At 48.8% G+C, this 27,135-nt stretch overlaps 1 protein-coding gene across 8 annotated transcripts in view; it reads right to left on the bottom strand.

Annotated features, from left to right (window-relative positions):
• Positions 1–27,135, bottom strand: part of DGKD (diacylglycerol kinase delta) — a 113,261-nt gene that overhangs the window by 58,463 nt on the left and 27,663 nt on the right. For 4 of the 8 annotated variants that reach the window (XM_036767347.1, XM_036767346.1, XM_036767342.1 and 1 more), the window contains exon 3: positions 26,987–27,067. In XM_036767347.1, the coding sequence (XP_036623242.1) occupies positions 26,987–27,067 (81 nt within the window). Of the gene's footprint in view, positions 1–4,828; positions 4,933–12,601; positions 12,803–14,513; positions 14,991–26,986; positions 27,068–27,135 lie in introns of those variants that run through there. The other 4 variants (XM_036767344.1, XM_036767341.1, XM_036767345.1 and 1 more) reach the window with 4 other exon arrangements.

Here is a 27,135-nt window from a genome sequence, read left to right as displayed (position 1 = left end):
CAGACACACGGTCTGTGTGAGGACTAACTTTGATAGATCTGACTCCTCTCATCAATGCAAGGTTCAAAGACAGCTCCAAAAGATTCATGATGTAAAAAGCTCTGCACACCCAGAGAAAAAATCATGGAGTCTGAATGCAGATGGAGGCAAACTTTTTGCTCTCTTTTTTATTTCCTTTTTTTGTTTGTTTGTTTCATTTCTCCTTTCTCATGGTTCATTCCATTAGTTATAATTCTTCTTTGCAACTGGACTATTACGCAAATAAGTTCAATGTGAAGGTGTATGTAGAACCTACATTGGATTACACGCAGTCTTGGGGGGGTTGGAGGGAGGAGTGGGAGAGAAAAATTTGGAACCCCAAAACTTGTGGAACTGAGTGTTATAAACTAAAAATAAAAAATAAATTTAAAAAATGCTAGCTATAGCAATAAGAAAAAGAAATTGAAGGAATTAGAATAGGCAGTGAGGAAACAAAACCATCACTCTTTACAGATGATATGATGGTAGGCCTAGAGAACCCTAGAGAATCAACTAAAAAACTAGCTGAAATAATTAACAACTTTAGCAAAGTTGCAGGATATAAAACAAACCCACTGAAATTATTAGCATTTCTAAATATTACCAACAAAGTCCAGCAGTAAGAGATAGAGAAAGAAATTCCATTTAAAATAACTGTCAACAATATAAAACACTTGGGAGTCTAGCTGCCAAGACAAACCCAGGAACGATATGAACACAATTACAGAACACTTTTCACACAAATAACGGCAGATCTAAACAAGTGGAAAACTACCAATTGTTCATGAGTAGGCCAAGCCAATGGCAATTCTACCTAAATTAATTTATTTATTCAGGGCCTACCAATGAAACTACCAAAAAATGATTATATAGAGCTAGGAAGAAAACAATTACAAAATTCATCTGGAAGAACAAACAGTCAAGAGTATCAAGGGAATTAATGAAAAAAAATTTGAAGGAAGGTGGCCTAATGGTGTCAGATCTCAAACTATATTATAAAATGGTAAAACTATCTGGTATTGCCTAAGAAACAGAGTGGTAGATCAGTGGAATAGATTAGCTACACAAGACACGGAAGTAACTGATCATACTAATCTAGGGTTTGATAAACCCCAGAATCCAAGCTTTTGGGACAAAAATTCAATATTTGACAAAAACTGCCAGAAAAACTGGAAAACAACATGGCAGAAACTAGGTATAAACCAACATCTCCCACTGTATACCAAGATAAGGTCAAAACAGGTGCATGATTTAGACATAAAGGGGGACACCATAAGCAAATTAGGAGAGCATGGAATAGTTTATCTGTCAAATGTATGGAGAAAGGAAGAACTTATGACAAAACAAGACATAGCATTACGAGATATAAAAAGGATAATTTCTATTATATTAAATTAAATAGGGTTTGTACAAATAAAACCAATGCAACTGAGATTAGAAGGAAAGCAGAAAGCTGGGAAACAATTTTTACAGCAAATTTCTCTGATAAAAGTCTCATTTCTCAAATCTTAGAGAGAATTGAGTCAAATTTATATGAATACAAGTCATTCCCCAATTAATAATCAAAGGATATGAACAGGTGGTTTTCAGATGAAGAAAGTCAACGCTATCTATAGTCATATGAAAAAATGTTCTAAATCACTCTTGATTAGAGAAATGCAAATTAAAGCAACTGAAATTATCATACCTATCAGATTGGCTAATATGACAGAAAAAGAAAATAATAAATGTCGGAGGAAACGTGGGAAAATTGGGACACTAATGTACTGCTGGTGAAGCTGTGAACTGATCCAACCATTCTGGAGAGGGCAACCAAACTGTGCATCTCTCTTCATCCAGCAATACCACAACGAGCTCGGTATCCCAAAGAGATCATAAAAAAGGAAAAGGACCCACATGTGCAAAAATATCTATAGCAGCTCTTTCTATGGTGGCCAAATATCGGAAAATCGAGGAGATGCCCATCAATTGCGGAATGGCTGAACAAACTGTGATATATGGTTGCAATGGAATATTACTGAAATGATGAGCAGAGTGATGTCAGAAAAACTTGGAAAGATCTGTATGAACTGATGCAAAGTAAAGTGAACAGAACCAGGAGAGTACTGTACACAGTAACAGCACCATTGTTTGATGACCAGCTTTGATAGACTTAGCCATTCTCAGCAATACAATGATCCAGGACAATTCCAAAGGTCTCAAGATGAAAAATTATCTTCACCTCCAGAGAAAGAACTGATGGAATCTGAATGCAGGTCAAAGCATACTATTTTTTAATTTATGTAGTTTTTTGTTTTTATTTTTCTTTGAGTCTATATCTTCTTTTACAACATGACTAACAAGGTAATATGTTTTACATGATTGAACATGTATAACCTATATCAAACTGCTTACCCTCTCAGGAAGGAAGCACGTGAGGGAGGGAGAGAGAAAATTTAGAACTCAAAATTAAAAAAAAAGAATGTTAAAAAATATTATTGTAATGAATGTAAAATATTATTTTAAAAAGAAAATATTTATGAGTTATTAAATAACAGTAATAATAACTTTTTTAAAAAAGGGGAAAGGGCCAATAAGAATCCAGGAGAGGAGCCAAGAGGGCAGCTCTGGCGAGTGGTCACAGGCGGGGTGTCTAGATGGAATCTTCTTTTGAGAGGTTCTGGGAACCAGAAAGGAGTAACAACCAAGACTCTTCCCTGTTCATTTTCTATCCCTCTGATGAAGCTGTTGCGTATTACTATGCATTTGCTCTTTGTGTGTCCACCCATTTCCCCTACTATGTAAGTTCCACAGTCTCTGCATGCACACTGGGCACCCACAAAGGCTCTGAGTGGCTGCATCAACTCACCTGTCCAAGGCGGGAGGGGGCCAGCCAGGTGTGCTTTGTAACCAAGACATGAAAAAGGACTGATTTATTTACAGAGAAGAGCAGAAAGGCCTGCTAGTCCAAAATTTTTAACCTGGTGTCCCTGTAAAAACTTTAGGGGCTCCATGAACTTGGATGGGGAAAAAAATCACCTCTTTATTTTTACCAGTTTCTTACTGCAACTGAGCATTTTCTTCAGTTGTAAAAGGCAGCTATGCAGCCCAGTGGATAGAGCACCAGACCTGGGGCCAGGAAGACCTGAATTCAAACCTGGCCTCAGACATTTACTAGCTGTGTGACCCTGGGCAAGTCACCATTTGCCTCAGTTTCCTCATTTGTAAAATGAGCTGGAGAAGGAAATGGCAAATCACTCCAGGATCTTTGCCAAGAAAACCCCAAATGGGGTCATGGAGAATTGGACATGTGATTCTGAGAAGGGGTCCCTGAGGTTCCCTAGGCTGCCTCATTTTACAGATGAGGAAGCAGACACTGGAGTACTGAAGACCCAGCAGGAGGGTGGCCAAGGGCAGCCACACTGGTAATGGTAAAGCCCGACCCAAGCCAGCTTTCCTGACTTTCAGGAGAGAGTGAGAAGCACGGGGGCAGGAACCCTGTCCACTCTATCAAGATGCTCCTGCCTGTCCTCTGATCACTCAAGTTGGAGCAAAAGCAGCCCCATCTGGGGCAGCTAGGTGGCACAGTGAGGAGAGTACCAGCTCTGGAGTCAGGAGGACCTAGTTCTGACACTCTTATTAGCTGTGTGACCTTGGGCAAGTCACTTAACCCCAATTTCCCTGCCTTCCCCCCTCAAAAATAAAGCAGCCCCATCCTCTGACGGGCTGACCAGCCACGAACTGCTTGGGGGACTCAATAGGAAAGAAGGTGCTGGGCCACATGGAAGGGCATGCTACATCCCCAAAGCTGAAGCTTCCAGAGGGAGGTTTCCCCTGATCCTCTGCCCTTCCCCAAGCCCTTTGCCTTTGAGAGTAAAACTGACCCTTCCTGTTTGGGCATGCCTACTAACGTTGCTGGGAATCGGTTCCCCCAGGGCAGGCAGGCGTTATGGTTATTCTGGTTAGCTAACATGAAATGGAGGCAAGGACCATGTCCTAAGCTGCTGCTGTTAATTCAGAGTATGCTTCTTGTTTGACTGGCAGACCCGAGTTTGTTAGCAATGACATGGATGCTGCTTACTCCAACTGGACCAGCAAAGGAATTGTGGAATTTTGAAGAATTCTTAGGCTTGGAAACAGCCATATAAGGCCAAAAATAAGGATCTCTTGTCCCATATCCTCCCTGTCCCCATGGGATTGAGAATTCTCAAATCACAGGAACATCACGGCCAGAAGGAGTCTGGGAAGTTACCTGGCCAAGTCCCCTTACTTGGGCTGGAAACAGAGGCCCAGGGATGACCAGTACTCTGTCCAGGTCACACAGTTAATTAGTAGTTGAGACTGGGACCCTCTTGGAAGAAATACGTCTGTTTCTTCAAATTCTAATGAAGAGTGAGATTTCTCCTGGACAGCTCTCCTGACCTATGGGGCAGGACCTCAGACACATGACACATTATTCATTTGAAGGAAGCAGGAAACTGGTTCCTCCAGTGGCAAAGCTCAGACAGCACAAATTCTTCAAAGAAAACCATAGTAATCTTAACTGATGTGACAGTTCGGAGTCTGCCTAGTGGAGAAAAAACAGTAACCCTCAGCACTTGGATGAAGTTACATAAACAGTCTGAAAGCTTGAAACATGCCAGCTATTTATCCTGAATGAATCCCCGCTGGGCCAGCTCCTGAGAGCATACACCAAAGTCCAGGTCCACCTCGCCCTCCCTCCCATGGGACTCCTTTAAGAATCTTTTGGTGTTCGAGTTGCTATCTTGCCTGCTTAGGGGGTCTTTGAGAGCCTGCTCTCATCCAGCGTTGTCCCCAGAATCCTCCTTACCTGCATAGTTGATAAAGCCTGGGCAGCGTCCTAAGGACATCTGGTAAACGTGAGGGGCTGCCAGAAAAAACCGAAAACCAGGTCGTTGTCATGCGTCGCTGTCCCTGACCGAGGCAGGAGCAAAAGACAGGGTCAGGGGAAGAGATTAAGGAGTCCCGAATGATTTTTTGCTAAATATAGCTCCTCTGGTTTGCTATTTTCTGAAGGTGGCTAAGAGTGGGCGTGGGATGGGATCTGATAAGTTCAGTCACTTCCTATTACTCACATCCTGATGCTAGAGACCCACAAAATGTATCGCCTGGAGACCAGAGTGCACACGGACAACAGTGGTCCTTCTGGGGTAAAATGTAAACCGACTACAAGGCAAAGATTGCTCCCAGTGGCCCGAGCAGCCAGCACACTGGGAGCCCCCCACCCCCCCGACCAAACTGAACAAAAGGGAAATGAAGCCGTAAGTGGTGCCGTCCATGGCCTCCTCAATTACTTGCCTCTCTCTAACAACAGATGGCTCTGGAGGAGAAACAGGCTGGTGACCTCTCACAGCACCCCCTCCCTCAAATCAAAGTCAACTGCAAGTCGTGTCATCATCTCCCTGATGTCACGGTCCTCTTCTAGAACCAAGGACAGACACACAAGAAGCCCCTCCCTCCCAGTTCCTTTTAGCTAAGGTGGGACAAAGGTCCTTCAATGACCCACAACCATTGGCTCAGCCCTGCATCTGTGAAACGAGGGGCTGGACTAGATCTCAGCACCTCTGTGGGCCTCCATGTCCTCACCTGTAGGATGGGGGCGGGGCAAGATGCCAGAGGGCCCTGAAGGTCAGATCCAGCTCAAAATCCAGAGGCCAAAAAAACCACTCCAAAGTCTAGGGGCTAACTGTCCAATTCATTCCAGACAGTGAGGTAACCAGGCATCCTGACACCTGGGGCAAACGAAGATTAGTCAGGGCCCAAGGGAGGAAAGGAGTATGAGGCAGGGTCCATGGTGGGATCACTCCTGTGCATGGCTGAGTTCTACGCTACAGACAGGAATCATGGGAACTGAGGAGGCTGAAAGGAGCAGAGGGTGAAGAGAAGACAGCCAGCAAGCCAAGCCTCGCTGGGGAGCGGGGAGGGAGTGACGTGGAGATCCTTCAATGCCAGCCACAAGGTCTGGGAAAGGGAAGGGGCAGGGAATAAACATGTGTGAAGGGCCAGGTGCAGGTGCTAAGTGCTGACCTCACTGACCCTCATTTTACAGCTGAGGAAACTGAGATACACAGAGGTTAAGTGATTGGCCCGGAATCATAAAGCCATTGAGCATCTGAAGCCGGAGAGAACTCAGGTCTTCCTGATTCCAGATGGAATGGACTGCAAAGAGGTGGTGGTTGGTAAGGGTTTTAAAAGAGGCTCTGGCTCATTCAGAAGAACAAAAAGTCAAGAATATCATGGGAAACAACGAAAAATGCGAAGGAAGGCAGCCTGCCAGTATCAAATGTCAAGCCATATTATAAAGTGGTAATCACCAAAACAATCTGGTATTGGCTAAGCAATAGAGTGGTGGGTCAGTGGAGTAGGCTAGGTACAAATCACAGTATAATAAACGACTACAGTAATCCAGTACACACACACACACACACACAAATATCCAAGCTTTTAGGACAAGAGCGCACTATTTGACAAAAACTGCTAGAAAAACTGGAAGGCAGTTTGGCAGAAACTAGGCACAGACCAACATCTCCCATCATTTACCAGCATAGAGTCGAAATGGGTACATGATTTAAACATAAAGGAGGATGACATAAGCAAACTAGGGAGGCATGGAAAATTTTAACTGTCAGGTTTATGGGTAAGTGAGGAATTTATGACCAAATAAAAGACAGAGAGGATCACAGGAAATACAATGGCTAACTTTGGTTACATGAATTAACAAGGGTTTGCACAAACAAAACCAATATAGCCAAAATTAGAAGGGGAGCAGGAAACTGGGAGAAAAATTTTTATAGCAAGTTTCTCTGATAAAGGCCTCATTTCTCAAATATAGAGGGAACTGAATCAAAGCTATAAAAATCAGAGCCAATACCCAAATAATAAATGATCAAAGGAATAGGCAGTTCTGAGAAGAAAACAAAGCATTTCATAGTCATAAGAAAAAATGCTCTAAATCACGACTGACAAGAGAAATGCGAATTAAAATGACTCTGTGGTACCACCTCACGCCTATCAGAAATGACAAACGCTGGAGGGGACACGGACAAGTTGGAACAGTAGTGCATTGCTAGTGGAGCTGTAAACTGGTCCAACCATTGTGGAGAACAATATGGCTATAAAACTGCCTGTCTTTGACTAGCAACATCACTCCTAGGTCTGCATCTCAAAGATATTTATAGCAGCTCTATTCATGGCAGCAAAGAACTGGAAATTGAAGGAATGCCCTTCAACTGGGAAAGAGTCGGACATGTTATGGCATATGACTGGGATGGAGTGACTGTGCTATAAGAAAGGACGAGAGAGGTGGATTCAGAAAGACTTAAGACCCACATGAAGTGAGCAGAACCAGGGGGACACTGTACACAGTGACAGTGACACTGCAGCGAGGACAGCCTGTGAAAGACTGGCTGCTCTGATGAGGACAGTGGTCCAAGACAATTCCAAGTTTCCTTGATGAAAAATGCTCTCCACCTCCAGAGAGAGAACCAATGAACAGATTGAAGCAGACTTTTTTCACTTGATTTTCCTTGATTTTGCGACATGACTAATAAGGAAATATTTTGCGTGATTTACAAAACAGAGGCCCTGGGTGGCGAGAGGAGGGGAGATCCTCCTCCTGGCCCCATGTGTCAGGGGCATTAGAGAGGAAGAAGCAGCCAGCCTGGCCCAGGGTTTGGGCAGAGGCGGTGTTCTTTGGAGAAAACCAGGTTTCAGAAAGCCCCAATCAGGGAAGATGTCCAAGGAAAACTAAGCCCGGGTGGTAGAAGAGGCCTTGGAGTCATCTGGTCCAGCTTCCTCCTTTTGTAGAGGAGGAAACTGAGGCCCAGAAGAGGGCATAGGGAAGAAACAGCAGAGTGAGAATTAGAACTCAGGACCTCTGAATCGCCCCAGAACACAGGACGAGGTGGGATTTGGGTTTAGATGTTGGCTCTACCATTCAATATCTATGGGCTCTTGGGCACCTCCTTTTCCTTCTTGGGAACCTGGCATCTTCCTCCATAAAATGAGGGAGTCGGACTCCACAGCTTCTGGGTCTGGGGCCCTGGATTCACAGAGGATGCAGGGAAGAGGATGGACAGGACTCGAGGGATGGGCTGAGGGTCAGGACTGAACTTCTGCTGGGGGAGAGTGATGGCCAGAGGCAGTGGCCCCTGTGGCTGCTCTGCAGGGCCCAGCACCGCCTTCAAAGGTGTCGGGGGAGGGGCCCGAGAGGACGCTCTCCTTGAATGACCACGATTCAGTACAGGTAAGGTTCTCTATTCCGATGAGACCAAAGACTGAGGAAACTATTATATGCTAAGATTTCTGAAAGAGGGCACGGGATGGGCTGGGCTGGGCTTCTATAGTGCCTGGCAGAGGAATTTTGACTACAGAAGTAATAGGGAACCACTGGCATTTATTAAATGGGAGTGACACGGAAGGACTGTAGCGCCCCCTGACAGAAACCGAGATGAGTTTGGTTTTGGATGGGCTGGATTCAAGATGATGGGACATCCGTTCAGGGAAGCCGCTCATGTTACTTCCTGCATTCAAATCCTCACTGCGATCTGCGCAAGCCTACTTGAACCCGCCATGCAGCTCTCAACGCCCTTTGTGAGGCTTTTGATAAGAATGAAACAAAAACATTTCAGGGCAGGAGCTGACCGCCAAGCTGGAACACAAGAATGGGAAAGGAAGAGGACGGATGTGTGGCAAGACGGACACATAAAAACTGGATGGCCTGAGCGTCCCCCAAGCAAACATCACAAGACTGAGAGGAGGGACTTGGGGACATAGTGGCCGGGCCCACCCTCCGGGAAGGCTCTGGGGGAGGATGGGACACGAGCGGCCCAGGAAGAGGAGGAAGAGCTGCCATGGGATGTGCCCTGCAGCAAGCTGGCACTCAGGACCAAGGGGGTTAGACACAAGAGGAGGTCCTGGAGGCTCTGATTAACAAGCATCTGCTGACACTGTAGCGACAGTAAGTGGAGGAGGCAGAGGACTGGCTGGGACGCTGGGCTGACTGTGCACTGAAGCAACTGGAACAAACTGCTGTCAGTTTGTGGATCTGAAGATTAAGATGCAAAATGTGACCCTGAATTTCAGATGAACTGCAAAGACAGCAGAAAACACACCGGAAAGTACATCCATGATGGTCCTGCTTTCCTGATCTGCTATCATCCTCAGAACATCCCAATCAGGTAGGACGTAGAACTCATCAGCCCCGGGGAACTGAGGCACCGGGTGTGGGTCTGTGTATGTGTGAAGAAACATGCCCCAATCACTCAGTACTCAAAGTAAGTCTCTAAGGAGGCCTGAAAACTGCCTCTTGATCATGCTGCTCCGAGGCCCCAAGAGGGCAAAGAAAAATAAATGTGTGTATTTATGCTTTTACAACAAACGGGGATGAAGCAGCTGGCCACCTTCTTTACTACAGATAACTTTTGGAAGTAGGAAAACCCTGGAGACGCCTTTTGAAAATCAGTGCATCGTCTTTTATTCTTCTGTAATTTAAAAGCAAAATTTGTCCCCTTCTGTAGCAAACCCAGATTTTCCGCAGGGAACAAGCCGTGTATGCACTCAGAGACAGGCTAATGCAATTTGGCTCAGTGAATAACTGTTCATCCAATGTTCCCTCTGTGCAAAGCCCTCTGTCAATGCCAAAAGCCCCCAGAAGGAGGCCGGTTCCCTGACCACAGGCCTGATGGTGCATCCCTGACGCTGGACTCACTCCCACCAGCTGGGCCCCTCGTCTGGCTCAGCGAGTGTCTGTGAGAAAGGCCTTGCCCCTTCCCGGGTCTTGGGCTGATCCTCGGCCAGCTCAGAGTCCCTGCAGCTCTCAATGCCAGGATCCCAAGAAGCCTCCGGAACCATCGCCCATGCAGACGAGGCCAAGAATCCATTCTTCTGCTCTGCCTCTTGGGTTCCTTCTCCATAAAACGGGTACAGTTTTATAGCAGAACCAGAAAAGAAATATGTGAGACACGACCGGGCTGAAAGCCGAACGCTGAAGTTGGGGCAATACCTGCCCCCCCCACCCTGGGGAGCTGCCGTCTGACATCCCCGGGGCCCCCCCAGAGGAAGCTTGAATCTTCTGGAGAAAAAGAGTGCCTCCTGTGTTACCCAAGTGGGCAGACCCATTTCCTTGGCTATCTGGAGCCCTGGGAGACAGAACATTTGGAAAGGCATCCTTCCTGCAGCCCTTACTAACACTGAGATTCCCAGATGTGGCAGGAGGTGCTGCCGTGGAGGCATCACAGGAAGGGACCAGATCGTGGCCTTCTACAAGGCCGGGGGCTCCCATATTTCAAAGATAATAACTTACTGAAGCATGTGATTTTTTTTTTCTACTGAAAGCATAAAGAAAAAGTGAGATCTTGCTCATTTGGCTCAGGACTAAATAGAATTTTCTGTTTGAAAGGTGTTTGCTCCCCAAATGGTGCTTCCTGAGATCCCCAGGCCCGCCTCACAGGAACAGCCCAAGTTTACCAGGCCGGTAGGAAGGTTACAAAGCTCCCCTGGCATGGCTCCTGAGGATTCCCATGGTCCTCAGCCCCGCTGGCTCAGAGCATCAGGGCTAAGAGCTCTGTGAAAATGACTGTGTCTCCTCCTGGGGCCATATTCCTCCATGTACTAGCTGGGATGCTCTCTTCCCAACTGTGCTACCCCTGGTCCCTGGCAGCCGGTGAGACGAGGTGACCCCCGAGCCTGTGGGTCCCCTGACAACCTCCTCGGGCAGAAAGCCAGAGCCAGCGGTGCCCGGCCCAAGGCAGCAGGTGCAGATGAACCCTGGCACTGTCACAGAAGAGAACCAGCCCCTGCGGCCTCCGGCACGCCCAAGGCCATGCACACAGGCCCAGTCACCCTCCACCCAGCCCCCGAGGTGTTTCCAACAGGCACATCCTGAGGAGGCGACTCGGCCCAATGTGCTACCCCCTGCCTCCCAGGCACCCTCTGCTCCACCTCAGCAGCCCACCAGCCTGCCGTCTCATCATTTCTACCCCATCACACCTCCTCGTCCCTGCTTGGATAACACCACAAACAAACTGCATTAAGCTTCACAAATATCACCTTGCCTGGTCTCACAATCCTGAGCCGCAGGCGCATTTATTAACCTCATTTTACAGGTGAGTAAACCAAGGCAGAAAACAGTGAAGTGACAGGATTTGAACTCTGAACTGGTGTCTGGGCCTGCAGTCTCTCCCCTTCTCAATCCATCCTTCATCCGGCTGGCCAGAAAGAGGCTCTGGGTTCTCTCTGGGATCAAACATAACCTCCTGCTTGGCCTTTACAGCCTTTTACCGCCTGGGTCCCACCCCCCCCTTTCTCAGCTCCTGCCCAGTCCAGCCAGGCCTCTTGGCGCCTCGCCCCCCAGGCTCATCTACCACCTCCACAGGGTCGTTGGCCCTCGTGTCTGGACTGCTCTCCCATCTCCACCCCAGCCCTGGAAGGGAGCACCTCCCCCCACCCCCTCCACGCTCCTCTGCTAGCCTGGCCCCCTCCCCAATACAGTTCCTTTGCTGCTGCTTCCACGGACGTGGTTGGTGAGCACCTGCATAAAGAAGCCTCCCTTTAGATAAGGAGAGTTTCATTTTCATCTCTATGTCCTAGCACTGAGCTGGGCATACAGTAGGCACGTGATAAATGCCTATTCTTGATCTCTTAGTTTTCTGCTTGATAATAAACTTGGATACTCTTACCTGGAGATTTTTTTTCCTCTTTTAATCCATCAAGTAAGCATTTATTAAGAGCTTACTGTATGCCTGGCCCTATGCTAGGCTCTGGGGATACAAGTAGAAAGACAGTCCCTGCTCTCAAGAAGTTTATACGTGAATGGGGGAACATAAGGCGTAAAAAGAGGCCGGGGGGAATGGGCAGAGAGGGCGGAGCCAGGAACGAAGACTCGCTGCCCCGGCAGCTCCTAACATGGAGTCCTAGGAGGAGGCCGCTAATAAGAGGACAAGCCCACAGAGCTCGGGGTGCTTCCAGTGTGAAAAGCCCAAAGCAAGGTGAATGGCCTCGACAGGGAAGATGCTTCTGAGGCGTGGCAGCCAGAGTCCAGAGAGCCAAAGGCCACGCCATCGTCCTGAATCCCAACCATGGTCCTACCCAGGTCGTGTCACTCCCAGGACACACCTGCCTTACAGAATCAGCAGTGAAAAGGCAGAGGCCATGGTGAAGGTGGAGCTGGATCTAGAACGAAGGCCTTGGGCTCAAATCCCAGCTCTGCCACTTAGCCCTTCTTTACTTTGCTTCTCAGGGCCCCAGTTTCCTCATCCCTATTTCTGGCTCTGCCTAAATGATGCTCCAGGAGCAAAGCTCTGCACTCTGAGCCCACAGGCCCTCCTGAGCCTCAGTGGCTCCATCCGTGAAATGGGGGCTTTCTATGGGCATTCGTAGGCCAGCTTCCAAAGCCGTACCATCTGAGTTGGAGAGGTCATGAAAGGGAGAAGCGGCCACAAGCAGGGTTCCCTCATGGCTGTGCCAAGTAACGAGCCTACCCGTACTGAACTCACGGAAAAGAACTGAGACCTTCAGCCTCTCCCGAGCAGCAAAGGAAAGATGAGCTTTCGGGAATATGGGGTGAGACATATGTAAAACCAACCTTGACAAAGGAATCCTCAGTTCCATCGGGGCCTGTTCCAGCTCCCTGGGAATCCTGGCCCAGTCCTGCCGGAGGTCCAGAGAGGCAGAGCCAAGGTGAAGCTGGCCTGCAGACCCAGCTTCCACTGGTGCCTCCCAATCTGGTTTCTCCAGCCAAGATCCCAGCTTGGAGAGGCTGGTGGCTGTCCCCAGGGCAGATCCCCACCAGCTATATCTGCTAATAGGGTACTATGGTTACCAAAGCAACGAGCCTGCCATCCAAGGGCATCTAGTGTGGAGGGGGCTCGGCCAGCGCAGGCGCAGAATGGAAGAGAGTGAAGCGCATTCCTCCTCCAGCCTCCAGATCGAGCTTCCAGAGCTGCCGGCGCCAGATCCCAGGGAGAGCAAGGAGGCTGATCTGCGCTCCTTCCTCTCCTCCTCCACCCCAGGTGTGTGCAAAGGTGAACACAATCAGTAAGGACAAAAGGCCGGTTTAAAGTCCTGGAATTCTCAGCAGGAAAAGGATTGTTCTTAAAGACACTGTGTACATTGGCCCAGGGCTGTATTTACCCAAGGCTCATTGTGCAAAGTACTGAAGGGAGATGTGGTGGCAGCAGGGAGGGCTGGGGATGCTGCTTTCACATGTTGGTGGAGGAGGCCCAGAGGCTTCTCCAAGGGAAGCCCCCTCCCCACCCCACACAGTACTTGGGCATGATGTCCATTCATGTCAAAAGGCAGCAGAATAGGGTGGCAATGTCTCCCTCCAGAAGAGAAATGCAAAGCCCCCTGAAGGCCCGTGTGATCAAAGGAATCTGGAGGATGAGGAACAATGGCACCTACTATGTGCCAGGCACTGCGCTCGGCACTTCGTGGATCCTCAGGAGAGCCCTGGGGCCACATATGCCAATCCAGCTCAGTGCCCAAATTACAGACTGTGCCACACAGGACAGAGAGGAAGGCCATGACTTCTCCCCCTCCCTGCCTCCATGAAGCTTACCCTTTGATCCAGCAGCTAGGAAGCCCTGCGTGTGAAGAGACAGACTCTAGGGAGGAGTCTTGAGATCCTGCTTCCTCCCCCAGGCCTCGAGCAGGGCCCCGGGGGCTACTGAGGACACAGAATTCTCACCAGCCCTCTCTGGACACATTCCCAGCAGTCCCCAGGCTCCAGGACTGAACCCTACTTCCTACAAAGAAGCTTCTGTATTTGTCCTCCCAATAAAAAGAATCACATGTTCCTCCTCAAGGGAACATTCCAAAGGAGCCCAGACTCAGGTCCTGCTAGCGGCTGCCTCAGTCCGGAGGGCCATAGCTTGGTCTCCTGCCAATGGTCTCTCTAACAGCTTTGAGAAACAAGGGGCATCAGCTCTTCTCCCAGGGACTCCTCTGCCCCTGCGCTGCCCACTGAAGCCACTCCCAAAGGGCGCATGTCCTTTCTCTCCAAATGTCTCCTCAAGGATGTTTCTAAACTGAGGGGAGGCAGCGCCCTCCAGCCTCCTACACTGAGGAAGCAACGGCGTGTGGGCGCAAGAAGGGAGGGCACAAGGAAAGCCAGACAGGCCAGGCAACTCTCAAGGTTCCACCTGCAATCTAGTGTAGCTGCCAAAGGAAGAGAGAGGGAGCCTGGGAATTCGTGGCTTCTCGAGGAGGGTGGGTGGAGACACTCATTTTATGAAGCCCTAGGTGTCCCAGCAGTCAGTGAGGCCCCCACGGGGCCTTCTCTCTCCCACAAGAGACATAGCTTTTCCTTAGCTGCTTTGTGGCTCCTCAAGACAGAGGACAAAAAATCGATAAGCAGATCTGGATGGGACAGAAAGTGTCACCCACTGTTTCCTCCTCCCACCCTGGTGACTGGGAGCCCAGCTTGGGAGGCCTGGAGGAGAAGCTAGCCCGTCTGCAGCTGCCCAGGTAAGGAGCCCTGGCCATCCATCACTCACCTGCCAGTTTAGCAGAGTCTGCTTCCATCTGGTGCCTTCTAACCCTGTCGGCCTCTGCCCGAGTGTGGGCAGCCTTCAGCGGCACTCAGCTGCTCCAGCTCCCAGCTGCCCTCCCACACCCACAGCCGCTTCCCAAAGTGGGGAGGGTCGGCCAAGAAGCCTGAGTGGCGTGCCTAGCTTTCTCAGGGCAGCCGCATTCCTCCACTGACCTCCAGATCGTCTCCCTTCTCCCAGAGGCAGGCGCCGGCTGCAACAACATGGAGCTTCCTGTCTGTGTCGGGCCAGGAGGCGCTTCCTAGCTCAGGAAGGTTTGCCCACAAGTCGCCCATCCAGCTGCCAGTGAGCTTGCACTTGGCAGTGCCAGAGGAACCTCAGAAGGTATCAACAGCCCAAGAAGCCCCAAGACTTTCGAGGGTGTCCCCCAGGGCCTGATCCTGGTGGTCCCTGGGAATCGGGCAGGCACTGTTCTCTCTATGCTCAGAGAGTCCAAAGGGACAGATGGGAAGTCTTCTTGTATGAAATCCTGGCGTCCAAAACAAACTGGGCAGGGAAACTGATGTTGAAATCTGAGTAAAGGTCACTTGGTAAAGCCAGAGACAAATGACAGCCCAGATTACTTCACAGACAAATTTCTATTACAAACAGCTAGAGAACCACAAGCTGAATTCTCAACCGATGCAATTCTCCAGGACAGTCAGGCCTTGTGTCCTCGAGCTGTCAGATGGGAAGACTGTTCTAAACCAAAAATCTTAGGAGGAAGACCACCTCCCCCACCCCGGCCACTTCAGTCCAGGCAGATTTGGGGCAGGGTTCATCTGGGGACTCTCGAAATCGACCTTGGGGTCCTCCAGCCCGATAACCTTGGGCCTCATCTCTGGCTCCTTCTGTGCTTGTGCACAGTCCAGGGCCTAATGAGTTCTCATCCACTCTACCCCTGTGGTCTCTCCAGCTTCAGACGCAGATCGACAGCACTGTCCCTCCACTGGCAGAACCTGATGGTAGCCTGGCCTCAGCTGGAATCATTCGGAGCTGCTACAAATAAGGACCGGTCACCTTGGCCTCCACCTTGGCCTCCACCTCACCTCTGTGTTCTGCCAAGGTAAGAGGAACTCGGGGGTCTTTCCTTTGGTGGCAGAGGTTTTTCTTTTTCTCATGGGAGCAGAGAAGGCTCCAAGTTACTGATACTGAGAGAGCAAACAAGCCAACATACCCTTCGATGGTGCCCATGAGAGTGCACCCAGAGCTCTGGCCCACCCAGCGTGTGCCATGCACTCTCTCCTGCCATCTCCAGGATGTCAGTGGAGGAAGGCACACAAGCAACCAGCATCGATGAAGTGCTTAGCACTATGTGCTCCCTGGGGATACAAATCCAAGCCTAAAGACAGCCTCTGCCTCCAAAGAACTTGCATTCTGACAAGGAAGCCGATGTACCAACATCTGCAGAGAAGCAGGAGCAGTAGAGACCATGTGGGGAGACCAGGATCAGAACCAAGTCCAAAGAGATGAAGCGGGGGGGTGGGGTGGGGGGGCAGGGAAGGAGGCTGCCCGGCCTGGGGCTCTTCCCACAGGGAAGGGCCCAGGAGGAACTCACCAGGGGGTAATGGGGGGGGGGCGGGCAGGAAGGGCCCAGGGAGAAGGCAGGTGGGCAACAGGTCCACCCAGACCACCCCCCACCCTAGCCCCACATAGATGCCCACCACCACCCGGCTCTGCCATAATCCTCCTTGTCAGATTTTCAGAGACAATACAACAGTGAATGAGAGAAATGAAAATTGGAAGCGCCAAGTTCTGACTTGACACCAAAAGACAAGAAATGATGAATACAGCACGGGGGGGAAGAAAGAGGCACATGCTGCATTATGGATGTCCATGGGACCTGGGCCAGCCATTCTGCAAACAGCCTGGAATTCCACTCAGAAACGTCTCTACAAGCCAGCCGTGGCCACAGGAAGCCAAGAGCGAGGCCGCAAGGGCCCACTCGAGCAGGGACCAAAAGCAGCACTGTCACGCCGGCCCAGGGCTGGAGGGGAAGCGGATGTCACCGCCTAGGCCTCTGCCCAGTCAGCTGCTGGCAGGACACGAATGTAAACGTTCATCCACCGTAAGAAATCACAAATACTGAGAATTTGGGACAAAATGTATGAACTGATGAAGGCGAAGGTAAGCGGGAGGGTAAAGGCCTCAGGGGGTGGGGAGACCAGAGGTGGGGCCTGCATCTATCACAGTCAGGGAGATGGTTTTGTCACTTGCTTGTTACAAGAGGGAGGGGGAAGTGACAATGAGCTTTAAAAAAAGAATTTCAATTAAACATTAAGAAGCAGCAAAACGCCAAATGACGCACTGATGCATGTGTGAACTCCAAGGCTTCTAGATCTAGGGCTGGAAGAGAGTTGTGGGGGCCCAGAGAGGCGGGGGAGGGGCCAGGGAGGTGGGGCGCCCAAGGAAGTGAGGGGGGCCAGGGAAGTGGGGTGGCCAGGGCCCAGGGAGGTGGAGGAGCACTCAGGGAGGTGCGGGCCCGCCCCAGGCCACCAGGTCACCCAGGTAAGGGCCCTGCCCTGGCCCCAGATCACCCATGTAAGAAGCCTTAGAGGTGAGATTTGAAAGCAGGGCCTATGTCCCAGGAAGACCTCCCATGCGACCTCAGTGAATGAATGTCACTTCTCTCTAGCTCCTGGGAGCCAGCAGGCTAAAATCCTCCTCTCACCTTCCCAGGATCTTGCCAGTCACTCAGTAAGTCTGTTTCACTACAGCATGCCAGCCACACTGGCTCCAGGTCGGCTAGCTCCCCCTGGAGGCTGGTGACCCTGGACACAATGCAAGGCTCCCCCTGGGGCAGGCACCCTCTTCCGACAGAGACCCCCCCCACCCCAGGAAGGGAGAGACTAGAGGGAGATGCCCTGGCAAGGCCCCCGGACCCAGGCAGCTGCTGCCCTCTAGCTGAGCCTCTGACAGCTCAGTCTGCCCTTTCCATTCAAAATGGAAATCCTTCTTCTGCTCCCCCAAACTGAGCCTGGCCTCCCTTGCAAGCTGCCCTCGGACAAGCCTAAGGACTCCTCCCCGTCCCACTGCTCTTCCTCCCCCTTCTCCTCCTCCCCCTCCCCTCTCTCCTGACTTTCTTTGGCTGTCCACACTCAGGCCTTTGCCAAAGAGGATATGAAAAAGAGAAGTAGTGAATGAGACATCTCTACATGTGCCTGTGCGGGTGAGGGAGGGCGGCTCCCACGATCCCGGGCTGGTCCTCTTCAGGGGACTCAGCAGGATGAGACCAAAGGCTGTGCACCATGAGAAGTGCCCCAGCCCAGAGTGATGAAGCAGATCAAATTTAAATTCTCTTCACATCATCAAAGGACTGTGCACCTAGAGGCTGGAAAAGACTCCTCAGGCCATCCCTCAACACCCTCAATTTTACAGAAGCAGGGAGGTAACAGGATTAAATGTAGTCACACAGGTAGGGTCAAAGTCAGGATTTGAACCCAGGTCCTCTGATTCCAGGGCAGCTATGTGGCACAGGGGAGAGAGTGCCAGGACTGGAATCAGGAAGACTCATTTTCATGAGTTCAAGTCCAGCCTCAGACATTTACCAGGTATATGACCCTGGGCAAGTTGCATCACCCTGCTTGCCTCAGTTTCCTGATCTGTCAAATAAGTTGGAGAAGGAAAGGGCAAATCTCTTCAGGATCTCTGCCAAGAAAGCCCCAAATGGGGCCACAAAGAGTCAAACATGACTGAAACGACTCAATGACAACCACCTGATTGCAGAATGAGGGTTCGCACTGTACCCCCTTCCCTCAACCTTACCACACATATCTCTTTTCTTCTGTTCACTCCCCTTCCTTCTCTATGACATCTCCTGTGCTCAGCTCTCCCGGGTCCTTCCCTGGCCGGGCCTTCCTTTTAGAAGCATTCGGAGGTCCTCCTGACGCCCTCTTTCCTACTCTGACTCTGACAAAAACTCTGGGCATCCTGACGTCCCCTGAGATGTCTGGCAGCCAGAGGAGCCTGGGCAGCCAAGAACACCAAGTTTCCTATTTTGTCCCTTCTAGGAGACCGAGACATGCCTAGTGCCGAGTCACCACCCTGGGCAGGATGAGGCCTCGGGTCCAGCGAGGGGGCCATGTGCAGGTGGGCAGGGGAGGAGAGCCGGATGGCCTGCTGGCTCTCCTGGACAGAGAGGGGTGGTGACAGGGCTGCTCAGTGACTGTCCTAAAGCATAGACTATCCCCTGCCCAATACACGCAGGAGCTCCTACGGCCTCTGGGAGTCAATACAAAGGTGTATTTGTTTGGCCTTTGAAGCCTGCCCCGTCCCTGATCAATTTTGCTATTTTTTCCCTCTTCCTTTTCTTGAAAAGTTTCTTTGTCATATGAGATGGCTCTCTGGCAGGGGGAAAAGGAGGGAGATTGGGGGAAACTATGGGGAATGTAAAAAATCCTGGATATCAGTAGAAACATCTTCCTTTTTGGGGGGGGCGGAGCCAAGATGGTGGCTGGAAAGCAGGGACTTGCCTAGGGCTCTCCCCCAGCACCCTTCAAACACAAATAAAAAATGGCTCTGAACAAATTCTAGATCTGCAGAACCCACAAAATAGCAGAGGGAAGCAGGGTTCCAGCCCAGGACAGCCTGGATGGTTGCTGGGTAAGGTCTATCACGCACGGAGCTAGGGGTGGCACGGAACAGAGCCCAGTGGGGCTGCACCGGGACCAACCAGACCAGGAGCTGGACAGAACAGGCCCTAGCACCCTGAATCAGTGAGCTGTGGCAGTTACCAGACTTAACCCACAAACACCAAAGACAACAGAGAAGGTTAGTGGGAAAAGCTGCAGGGGACAGAGTGAAAGGAGTACTCAGTTAGGCCACTGCCCCGGGGGCAGCAGAGGTGGTGCAGCCACAGAACTACAGCTGCAGTTGCTTCCGGCCCCAGGCCCACCTGGTGGGAGGAATTGAGTGGCGGATCAGAGCAGGAGTGCAGAGCCTGCTTAAAATCTGAGTCATGGTCAGGGTTGGTGGTTCTTGGGGGAGGAGAAGTGCTTGGTGTGGCAGAGCTTGCTGTGTAGAAATAGCTCAAGCCCTCAAGCTTGAGACAAAGTACTCTCTACTCTACAAGCAGTCATACCCTGACGAAAAACTCAAGGGTCAAGTAGTTGGCTGGGAACATGGCCAGGCAGCGAAAAAGGACTCAGATTCAGACTCAGACTTTGGAATCTTTCTTTGGTGACAAAGAAGACCAAAACATTCAGCCAGAAGAAGTCAACAAAGTCAAAGAGCCTAACTCAAAAGCCTCCAAAAAAAAACACGAACTGGTCTCAGGCAATGGAAGAGCTCAAAAAGGATTTGGAAAAGCAAATTAGAGAAGTAGAGGAAAAACTGGGAAGAGAAATGAGAATGATGCAAGAAAACCATGAAAAACAAGTCAATGACTTGCTAAAAGGGACCCCCAAAAAATACTGAAGAAAATAACATCTTAAAAAATAGACTAACTCAAATGACAAAAGAGCTCCGAAAAGCCAATGAGGAGAAGACTGCCTTGAAAGGCAGAATTAGCCAAATGGAAAAGGAGGTCCAAAAGACCACTGAAGAAAATACTACCTTAAAAATTAGATTGGACCAAGTGGAAGATAGTGACTTTATGACAAATCAAGATATTGTATGGGGTGGATAATTGTGAAGACTTCACAGGGTATGTCTAATGGAGAGGTTCTGGGATTTGGCCTTGTAATTTTGGGAAGGCATGCCCTTCCCCCTCTCTCTCTCAGATATTAGAAGATAATGAACTTCCTGTGAGCTATTTGTTCTCTGGTCTGGGAAGAGTCTCTCCTTCCCCCATCCCATTTCTCCTTCTAGACTTTCAGACGCCACCCTGGCGGTTGAGTTCTGATAGGGAAAAACCTGGACGAACTGGATCAATCTTGGTCCTCTGTGTAGTTTTCGAGCCTAGACTGTAAAGCCCACCCACCCCAGCCAATGGTGAGAAGGGATAGAGGTGGGTGGGAATCTTCTTCATTAAGACTATAAATTAAGGAAGGTTCTCTTTTACCTTGCCTCCTCCCTTATGGAGGTGTGCCCAAGTCTTGCAAGGTTTGTATAATAAATTTACTTTGTTTCTCTTAAAGATGTCTCTCCTATTATTTTAAAAATTCTGTCCCATACAATATTATAAAACAGAACCAAAGGAATGAAAAAGTGGAAGACAATATGAAATATCTCATTGGAAAATCCATTGACCTGGAAAATAGATCCAGGAGAGATAATTTAAACTTACTGGACTACCTCAAAGCCATGATCAAAAAAAGAGCCTAGATATCATCTTTCAAGAAATTTTCAAGGAGAACTGCCCTGATATTCTAGAGTCAGAGGGTAAAATAGAAATTGAAAGAATCCACAGATCGCCTCCTGAAACAAGATCCCAAAAAGAAAACTCCTAGAAATATTGTCACCAAATTCCAGAGCTCCCAGATCAAGGAGAAAATACCACAAGCAGCCAGAAAGAAACAATTTGAGTACTATAGAAACACAATCAGAATAACACAAGATGTAGCAGCTTCTACATTAAGGGATTAAAGGGCTTGGAATATGATATTCCAGAGGTCAATGGAGCTAGGATTAAAACCAAGAATCACCTATCCAGCAAAACTGAGTATCATGCTCCAAGGCAAAATATGGATTTTCAATAAAATAGAGGACTTTCAAGCTTTCTCAGTGAAAAGACCAGAGCTGAATAGAAAATTTGACTTTCAAACACAAGATTCAAGAGAAGCATGAAAAGGTAAACAAGAAAGAGAAACCACAAGGGACTTACTAAAGTTGAACTGTTTTGTTTACATTCCTACATGGACAGATGGTGTGTATAATTCATGAGACCTCAGTATCAGGATAGCTGAAGGGAATATGTGTGTGTGTGTGTGTGTATACATATATATACGCATATATATACGCATATATATATATTTATATGTATCACAGAGGGCACAGGTTGAGCTGAATATGAAGGGATGATATCTAAAAAAATAAAATCAAATGAAGGGATGAGAGAGGAATATATTGAGAGAGGGAGAAAGGGAGAGATAGAATGGGGTAAATTATCTCGCATAAAAGTGGCAAGAAAAATCAGTTCTTTTGGGAGGGAAGAGGGGGCAGGTGAGGGGGAATGAGTGAATCTTCCTCTCACCAGATTTGACCCAAGGAAGGAATAACATACACACTCAATTGGGTATCTTACCCCACAGGAAAGAAGGAGGAAGGAGATAAAAAGGGTGGGAGAATAGAATAGAGGGCAGATAGGGGAGGAGGTAATCAAAAGCAAACACTTTTGAAAAGGGACAGGGTAAAGGGAGAAAATTGGATAAAGGGGGATAGGATAGGAAGGAGCAAAATATAGTTAGTCTTTTACAACGTGAGTATTGTGGAAGAGTTTTGCATAATGATATACATGTGGCCTATGTTGAATTGCTTGCCTTCTTAGGGAGGGTGGGTGGGGAGGGAAGAGGGAAGAGAATTTGGAACTTAAAGTTTCAAAAGCAGATGTTCAAAAAAAAGTTTTTGCATGCAACTAGGAAATAAGATATACAGGCAATGGGGCATAGAAATCTATCTTGCCCTACAAGAAAGTAAGGGAAAAGGGGATGGGGGGAGTGAGGTGACAGAAGGGAGGGCTGACTAGGGAACGGGGCAATCAGAATATATGCCATCTTGGAGTGGGGGGGAAGGTTGAAATGGGGAGAATATTTGTAATTCAAACTCTTACGAAAATTAATGCTGAAAACTAAACTATTAAATAAATAAATAATGAAAACATCTTCCTTTTTCAAAGTGAACATTGCAGAATTGGAAAGAATGATCCTGGCCCCCAGGGTTTGGAGAAGAGACTTGCCCCCATTTCTCTCCAAGGTGGAGGGGGTATAGGAAGTCCCAGGCCTGGGATTAGGATTCAGACCTGGGATGAGAGCCTGGGACAAGGGCCTGGAACGAGGGTTTGGACCTGGGATGAGGGCCCAGGTCTGGGATGAGGGCCTGGGACGCTGCAGACAGTTTCTGGCTTTTTCTATTTTGTTGATTTAAAAAAAAATTCTTCTTTTTCTTTAAAATTTTTTTTGTTCTATGGGCTAGTTCTCTGGGAGGGGAGAGAGGAAGGAATGTAGGAGAAACTCAGTCAATCCATTTTGTTCTTTTCCTTAATGAAACATTAAGGAATGAACATACAAGCTGAGTAATATCGACCCCCTCTGAATGGAAGTTTCACTGTATCACTCGTTATGATTTTTATACAGCAAGGAGAGAGACCTAGTTGGTTAAGGAAGGAGTGTAATGGATTAATGAAGCATTCAATCGAGCAGATGAGGTGTCTGTGCCTGACTGGGGGGCCTTGGCTGATCACAAGCTCACCAACTCCCCCAGGTGACATACCCCAAAACCAAATGCTCCTGTCGCTCTCTCCCGTTTCCTCAGCAGCAAACTTGGCAATGATGATAAAACAGGGGCCTCGTCTGCTAAATGCCAACAGCGGCCAAAGAGTCTGACCATCATTTGACATGCCAGGAGAGAGTCCTGTGTCCCCTTCAGGGAGTGGTCAGGACGAAGCCGCCACTAACAGGACTGACTGCAAGGCAGGGGACAAACTAACTGACCTCACCACTTCCTGGTCAGCCCCATGAGCAGAAGGCCACACACGCTCCCTCCTTTTGGGCCACGGAACATTTTCTCACAGGCACTAAGACAAGCTTCTTGAAGGAAAGGTGAAAACAAACTCAAGTCCATGGAGCAGGTTTTCTGCCTTAAAGGAGAGGAAACTAGCAGACATCCTATGGCTGTGGTGATTAATGGTCATTAAAAGGCGGCCCCAGAGATGTCAGAGGAGCTTGCCAGCGGCAGCTGCTGCTCTCTACACTGGGCCCTGCCCTCACCATTTGTCTGCTTCCTGTATGTACGTCCTTCCGTGCATGGAAGGGGGCACAGGGAGTGAGAGGCTGCAGGATGTAAGGAGAGATGCCAGCGTGGAAGGGTCTGAAAGGAAGCAGCGCGGGTGGCTCTTGGGCAGCAAGAGGGATGACAGGTGGGCAGCACATGTGCCAGTGGGGAAAGCACCAGGGGGGTGGAAGGGAGAAAGGGGCTCCGAGAGGGACGGGCTTGGACGATGGTCACATCACCAGCCATGATGAAATCTGCCTCTGATGGAAGCACATTCTCACGGTGTTTTAAGAGGCCAAGTCCTTTTTTAAAAAACCTATGTCCTACAAACTCCAAATGCAAATTAAACAAAAACCTCTGAAATTATACATAAATTTTGCTCTCCAGAGCCTTGCTGAGACTCTTGGGGCAATCAAGTAGAATCACCTGCCTCCCAAACCTGCTGCTCCCGATAGTCAACACCAAACCCTGCAGTGTGCCGGCCACATGGTGAGCAGCCCCAGCAGCTTCAAGGCCAGTCAGGAAACATTCAATCTGCTGTTTTCCTGTGTGCCTGGCTACATTTCTGGCTCCCTTATGCCCTAGGTGGAAAACTGCAAGAGTGTCTGTCGGCAGAGCACAGGGACCTGGATATGGGGGCTTGGGCTTCAATCTATATGAGATTCATCAACTTGAGAGGGAGGAAAGCAGGAGATGGAAGAGAAAATAAATGGCCATTAATTTAAAAAGAAAATAAAAACAATCGAGAGAGAGTAATCTCCCTTTGTCTGATGGCTATTAAGAGAAAACCAGAGAAAACACTAATGGGAAAAACCCATAAACAGGAATTATTCTAGAGGCTTGAAGGAACCAGGAGAGAGAAGCATCTCTGATTTCTCAGCTGGGAGGCTGGGGTCCTGAGTGGTTTGTGTGATGCAGCTGGGTTCTTTGATAACTGAGCCAGCATCCTTCTCCTCCACTAACCAGCTCGCTGTCCTCTCCCTGTGTAAAGAACTGACTTCTGCACCAATAGGGGGTGAATAATTGGCAAATGGTCAAATAACATGAACAAGCCGTTTCTGGAAGAAAGATCCTGGATGACGGTGGCCCTGTGCCCCAAACCACCAGTCATTTTGGGCTGCCACTGCACATCTAGGAGACTGTCAGTCCATAAAAAAGGAAAATGACCAATACTGGAGGGACTGTGGAAAACAGGTACGTGAATACGCTGGTGGAGCTGTAAACTGGTGCAGCCATCCACTGGAGCATATAGAAACAAATTCTGGAATATTAATGGAACAGAAAGGGACTGAACTCTAAGAAAAGACAGAACAGATGGCTTCCGAGGAACCTGGGAAGAGCTGCATAAACTGTTGCAGAGTGAAGAGAGCAGAACCAGGGGAATTATTTATACTACAACAATGTAATAAAGACAAACAACTTTGAAAGATTGAAGAATTCTGCTCAACACAATGATCAGCTCCGATTCTAGAGGACAGATGAAGCATGCTCCCCACATCCTGACAAATGTGATGAACTCAAGAGGGCAGAATGAGACAGATTTATTTTTTTAGACAAGGCCAATGCGAGAATTTGTTTTTCTAAAATATGTTTACTTGTTAGAAGGATTTTGTTTTTCTTTGTTTTTCTTTAGTGGTGGGAGAGAGAGAAAATAAATGAACAATTAAAAAAATAAAATTTAATTTCAAAACAAAGAGTGTGGAAGGCAGTTGTCCAAACCATGCTCTAATCTAGGCTGAGTAAAGGAGGAAACAAAGCTACATTCTTTTAGAAGTCTTACTATGTGTGCCAGGCACTAAAAGAACAAGGAGAGAATATGTGGAGGCAAAGCTCAAGAAAGGGGATTGGATCTCAGACTTTACTACAAGAAGAAAATAGGAGGAAAGAGACAAAAATGGAATGGCTATTTCTTAGAATGGAGTGCCACAGATGAAGGTCATTCAAACAAAGAGGTGAGATGATGGAAAGGGGCTGAAAGGGGTGAGGCGGCTACAGGCTTTTCTGTGACACACAAGAGAAGCATTTTGAAAAAAGAAAGAACACAAGTTGGACCAAGGAATCTGGGCTTGGGCTGAGCGAGGGAGTAGGTTGTCTCTGGGAGAGGTCTGTAACCAGACTGCCGAATGCAAAACAAACTCTGAGTACCTGGGGCACACCAAAAAATAGAAGCAAATTTGATGGAGGGAAAGAAATTTAATGGTAACTGTGAATGCTAACTGACTAACCTTGCCAACAAAACCGAAATGAAAAGCAGAACAGATCACAGAACGGAGCCCAACAGTTTGCTGCATACGAGAAACACGCCACCTAAGAGGGGCTGCAGGATCCACAGGGGAAACACGAGACCAAGAGTCAGAGGCCTCAGGTTCAAATCTCACCCCAGCCATTGACAACCTGAGCCTTGTCACAACTTCCCTGAGCCTTGGTTTCTTCATGTGTGAAATGCAGGGACTGGACTAAATGTCCTCTAATGTTCCTTCCAGAAAGTATCATGTTTCAGGCAAATTAAAAAAAGCAAGAGTTGCCATCATCCTTTCAGAGAAGGCTTCCACAAACACACATGAGGTCGAGAGAGACAACAGGAACACCACAGGCTGCTTTAAGGCTCCACAGACAATGAAATCCCATCAGTACTAACTATGTCTGTGCCCAGAGCCAGGCACTGGAAAAGTGAAAGACAGAGCAGCCAATAACCAGAGGCCGCTGTCACATTTCTCCTTCAGAAACCAATCGGCAGAACAGAAAGAGAAAGAAGGAAACTGGAGACCTGACAGAGGGACAGAAGAGCCGCAGCTGAGCCCCCAGGACCGGGTGGCTCCGAAGGTCAGCATTAAAGACCAGGTTCGTTCTTGGGAGTCACCAGTTACCTTTGCTAACAAAGGCACCGCGCTGGGGCCTCGAGAATCCAAAGCAAGAAAATCACAGCGCATTTATAGGCCATGATGCCGTGATGCCGTAAACACAGTCTTCAGTGAAGGAAATGTGAACAAAAGGCAGAAAAGTGAGTGGAGACGGAGTGATCCAACAACAAGTGAAACCAGGCGGACGGCAGGCGGCTCCAGCAGGTCTCGGGGAAGGCTTCTCTCCCTGTTTTAAACATAGGTTAAAAAAGAGAGGACTAAAGAGAGGACCCGGGCATGCAGGTGGTCTAAAAACTAGGCAATTAACAAATGACACTTCCATAACAAGAACAAAAGAAGAAGTTCTGAAGATCAAACACTGATTACTCCATCAGCAGGGGGAACTTGAGAGCAAAGAGCAAACTGGTGACTCGGGAGATGAGAGCTGGCGAGTCCTTAGCTGAGGCAATGACCCCAGGGGGGCAGGGGATGCCCCCCACTGCTGCCACACTGCCTCTGAGACACTACAAACACCAGCCCGGGCTGCTCCTCCTCCTCTCACCTCTGCTGCGTCCCTAGGGCTCCACCGCCATACGTTTCTTTTGAGAATCCACCACAATTCACCACTGATCGTTCTACCAGAAGGCAGAGCCTGTAAAAGCACCAGGTGACTCCAAAGGCTCACTGGAGATGACAGAAGACACGAAGAAGGAGGCAGACAAGGAAGCTTACCGTGAAACTGTTGTTGACATTTTTGGTACTAGATTCAGCCACGCTCGCGTCGGTTAGATCCACTTCATCAAAAATGATCGACTGGAAAGAAAAAAGACAGAAGTCCTGAGTTCCAACACCCAACAAGCCAGGTACACCCTATGCTTTTC

Source organism: Trichosurus vulpecula, chromosome 7, assembly GCF_011100635.1.
Source record: "Trichosurus vulpecula isolate mTriVul1 chromosome 7, mTriVul1.pri, whole genome shotgun sequence".
In the NCBI taxonomy this organism is placed as follows: Eukaryota; Metazoa; Chordata; class Mammalia; order Diprotodontia; family Phalangeridae; genus Trichosurus; species Trichosurus vulpecula.
Note: the sequence above shows the minus strand (reverse complement) of the source record. Positions and strands in the feature narration are given on the sequence as shown.